General features: G+C 45.6%; 1 protein-coding gene across 1 annotated transcript; it reads left to right on the top strand.

Annotated features, from left to right (window-relative positions):
• Nucleotides 1-240: 240 nt before the first annotated feature.
• On the top strand, nucleotides 241-4,207 carry LOC101857691 (protein pygopus-like). Its single transcript, XM_013082452.2, has 3 exons — nucleotides 241-1,948; nucleotides 3,453-3,536; nucleotides 4,068-4,207. Exons 1-3 carry the CDS (start codon nucleotides 241-243, stop codon nucleotides 4,205-4,207), a joined length of 1,932 nt encoding a protein of 643 aa, XP_012937906.2.
• The last annotated feature ends 557 nt before the right edge of the window (nucleotides 4,208-4,764 follow it).

Genomic DNA, 4,764 nt, shown 5'->3' with positions numbered 1-4,764 from the left:
AATCAAAAGTCACATGCAAACGGTAGCGCAAAACCCAATAACAGTTTTGATGAGATCAACAATATATCCAAGACGATTTCCGCTACTTCTGGGGAAGAAAATGTTACAATAGCGTTTGCCACGATCAATAATGAAACAAACGATAATACGCTAAAGAAAGCAATGCTTGGTCAGAACAGTTCAGACAACGGTATTAGATATACTCGAAAAACAAGCGGTGATTTCAATCAAAAAGAACAAATGAGGTCATTGCTGAATAGACTGCAGAAACTTGAAGTTGGACCGAATGTTGAGGATAGAAGTGACGTGAAACGTGAGAATCGAATCGGAAAAAGTCGTTCTAGTCGGTATCGGCGTCAGATCCCCGGAGGTTCCTCTCCTCCATCAAATAACGACGGACCTCCTAATCTGTCCGGCATGTCACGCCCGTCCTGGGCCATGCCCCCACAGATGGCTTTTCCCGGAGCACCTGGCAGGATGTCGCCTCCCGTGGGTCAAAGTCAGTCTGGATTTCCTGGAGGTCCTCCTAGTGGTATGCCACCCTTCTTGGGTGGTGGTCGGGGTGGTCAGATGCCTTTTGGAAGTCCTGGAGGTCCGACGGGTGGTTCGATGGGTGGTCGAATGGGAGGTCAAATGAGGGGTGGGATGGGAGGTCAAATGAGGGGTGGGATGGGAGGTCAGAGCCCTTTCGGTTCCTTTATTCCCCCTAGCGGCAGTCCTTCTCCTTTCTCTAGTAGTTTCTCTGCAGGAGCAGGTCAGCCCCCTCCAGGCTTTCACAGCTCTTCCGGTCCCCAGAGTTCCTTCCCAGGCAGTGGAGGGTTTGGCAACAGGCCTCAGGGACCTCAGAACTCCTTCATGCAACCACGGATGCCCGTGCAACATGGATCAAGCAATATGCCAATGGGACAGGGGGGAAGTGGGCGTGGTAGTCCAGGCTCTATGCCACCCGGTGGTCTCAATCCAGAGATTATGAGGCAGATGATGAGAAACCGACAAATGACTTCCCAGTTCACAAATCAGCAACGAGGAGGTTTCAGTGGCGGTAGTAGTGGCCCTGGCGGGGGTGCCAATTCAGTGGGTAGGCAGGGGGGGTCTCCGTTTCCGATGCCTTCACCACCAGGAGCCTTTAATTCTAGCGGAAGTCGTATCCCCATGCCCGGAATGCCTATGGGGCCTCGAAGTGGGGGTTCATTCCCCCAAAATGCCTTTCCTTCAGGGAGCCCACCAGGTCTTGGAGGGTTTTCCTCAAGGGGTATGAGATCAAACCAAGCAATGATGCCCGACATGAACGGACCAGGGAACTCTATATCTCAGTCTAACTTTGGACAACCCATGAACATGATGTCAATGCAAGGAAATCCTATAATGAACCAGCAACAAGGTCAGATCGGAGGTAGCAGGTTTGGACCTCAGATGTCTTTTGGTGGGAGATTCCAACAGGGAAACGGTAGCTCTCCGGACAGAATGAGAATGATGATGAGGATGATGATGATGAGACAAATATCTCAAAATGGCGAAGGGGGCGGAGGGGAATCCCCTTTCTCTAGGACTGGCGGTCAGTTTCCTGGGCCATCGGTCATGGGCGGGCCTCAGGGTTTATCCGACTCGTCTGACGAATTCAATCCAATGGGGGGGATAGGATCAAGTCTATCTCGGATGGATATGGGTTTCGGCGGTAATGCTGGCTCCGCTTTTTCAGGAATGGGAGGAGGTATGATGAATCCTTTCTCGGGTTCTATGGGTAATTTTGGGTCATCGTCGACAACATCCTCTCCCATGTCGTCTATGATGAATCCCTTCCTGAGAAGTAACAACAGGATGAATCCTTTCATGTCGATGGGTCGAGGAGGTTTCCCATCTTCTTCCAACACCATGATGGGTTCAGGGTTTCCTGGTATGAGAGGGCCAATTTCTAGGGGTGGTATGGGAGGGTTCGGGGGATTCCCAGGTATGGCAGGGGGTGGGATGACGTCTATGATGGGACGAGGGGGGATGGGACGAATGGGAAATATGGGAGCTATTGGAGGAATGGGAAGGATGGGAGGAATGGGGGGGATAGGAGGAATGGGAAGAATGGGAAGGGTGGGGGGAGTTGGAGGGAGGGGAGTCAGGGGAGGAATGGGAGGAATGGGAGGAATGGGAGGAATGGGAGGAATGGGAGGGATGGGGGGGAGGGGAGGGATGGGAAGGATGAATCCTATTAGTATGATGAGAGGAGGGATGGCTTCTTCCATGATGGGAATGCCTCCATCCATAAGAGGAGCCGTGCCTAATTCAAATGGGGGCAGGTCTTCGTCTAGGAGAGGATAGAGCTAGAGATCGGGATGAATTTGCGGATGAATGTTTTATCTTTTCGAGTAAGAAATCTGTGGCTGCATATAGAAGAGCTTGACATGTTCCAAGACATGGAGATGAAACTGTTTCCAGCTCTAGTTAGTCACAGGTCGTTTTCTTAGTCAGTTCTCATTGTTTACAAGGACAGAGCATCGCAGCTGAAAGAAATAAAGTTTGAAAGCATTAGCAGGTGCAAAACCAGTTAAAGAATAGCGTAACTCTTTCAGGACGTACTCTTTAAGGACGTTGTGTACATACATTGTGTATATGCCCGATAAATTCAATGTTGTAGTACATTTATTCCAGTCATCAAACACAAATCAGTGACACAAATTAGCAATTATAATTTCAAAATATTACGTCTTCTTTATGCTTCTTTTGAATGTGCTCCAAAAAGTGCAGAATGTGCGTCCCCAAAGCGCTAACAGTATAATAACTGTTATAAAATGTTATTAAGAGACGTCACTGCTCTCATATCACGTACATGATTCAGACTTCATACTTCAAATTTCACCGCTATGTACCTATTAAACTTTTTACAGCGTCTGTAATAATTTGTTTCATAAAAGATGGATTTTTCAAAGGTGGACAAGTACGTCTCTGCCTCTTCTGAAACAAAATATTTTAAAATATTCAAGAGTACTGTTTAGCATTAAAATAATATGCCTGAATAATATTATACTTCAACAATTAAACGAACTAAGGAAAACGTGTATGACTCAAGAATGGACTGGATTTGTTCATTTCTTTGTTGCTTTCGTTTGTGTTTTTTGTTGCTACTGGGTGTTTTTTTAAGCAATTCTGCGAGAAAGAAGTTTTACTTAAAGGCACGTGCATGTAAAACCACGTGTTTCATAGTTAAATCGTCTTACTTTGTCTGAAATGCATTTTTAAAATATTTGACTAAGTGTTACAGTTTTCTTAATAACACTGTGTTCATTGAAAGGGCTATTAGACTACGATTGAACTTTCCAAACATGTGAGGACATGTCCAAGCACACGGAAATATCAAATGTTTTGTTCCAACACAGTGGAGATTGGCTAGAAACTATAATCCATTAAAAATGTATCCCCCCAAAAAGGATGATTTGAGTTGCTTAATTAAACCACACCCACAGCCTTTCCACGGGGTATAAGGACGTCTGAAGTATTGAGCATTGTTGGCATTGGTCGTGATGGTGTTTTAGTGGTTGTCTATGCAGGTACGGTTATTGCAAATTGTTATTGCTATAATGCTTTTCTCCCCCGAATCACCTGTCGCTATGGCATAGCTGCTAAGAAAGTACTAGGTAATAACGCGAAAGTAAGGCAAGTCATGATCTGAAAACATAAGTGCGAAATTACATTGGCATAACACCTCCCTAAAACCCTGTAAGGCTTTTTAAAGAGGCGGAAACACAGAATACAACGTCATTCTCCGATAGAACCGAGTCGTATTCTGAGTCTGTTCAAGTTCATTTGTGAAGAGAGAAATACACTGACATAATTTCATTCGGCTTTCAATCGATACCGATTACATCTAAAGCAGTATGCATGATACAGTTTTGCCTGGCAGGTCAAAGAGAAACCAGACTGCTCACCCAAATTACTATTGGCCCACCCCATCCCCTCCACCTTGTCAGATCTTGATTTCCTTTATAAATGAGAAATATTGTCGATTGTTGTGAATCAAGATAAGTGCGACGAAGTTTTGTACTATCCACATTGTGATATGCATATTCTTTATGGTGAAGGATTTCTGAACTTTGAATTTTGCACGCGTGGCGGTCTAACGGAAAACACTTCTACGATTTTCAACTACCAAGAGATCTTTAACGTGCCCAACGTACACACCGGACCCTCAAGATTGTTCGTCTTTATTCGAGAAGACTAGATGCTCGAAGAATAGTGAAAAGGTGACTGAAGATGCACAATAATTTTCTTTCACTGCCAAGGGATAGTAAGACAATCAGACAAAAATAGCAGAACGAGTGGGGAAAATGTTGGACCTGCCAATGGCGTCCTCCAGTTGCCCACTCTGAGTCTGTACTAGATCATCCTCTTTAAAAAATGTTCCTGGAATTACCCCCCCCCCCTGCCACCCACCACATCTTTTTCCTTCTAATGTAGACCTGTTTACGCCCCATAGACACAAGATGGGAAACCCTGCCAACATAGCAGCAGAAAGACCAAGATGTTTCCCCACATGAGAATCGGGCTCGGGTCACCTACATGCGTCGGCGAAGCGCCTATCAACTACACAACAGACTCCAAGAAGAAAAAAACCCACGCACTAAAAGGTCATTTAATGCAAGGGATAGATAAGATAGATAAAACAACAAAAAGGGCGGGAAACGTAGAACCTACCTCTGACGCCCTCCTCACGCTCACTTTAAGTCTATACCAGATCACCCTCCGGCAACATTTTCCCAGACGTATGCGCCCCTGTCC

Source organism: Aplysia californica, unplaced genomic scaffold, assembly GCF_000002075.1.
Source record: "Aplysia californica isolate F4 #8 unplaced genomic scaffold, AplCal3.0 scaffold00008, whole genome shotgun sequence".
Classification (NCBI taxonomy): Eukaryota; Metazoa; Mollusca; class Gastropoda; order Aplysiida; family Aplysiidae; genus Aplysia; species Aplysia californica.
This window is presented reverse-complemented; position numbering and strand designations above follow the sequence as displayed.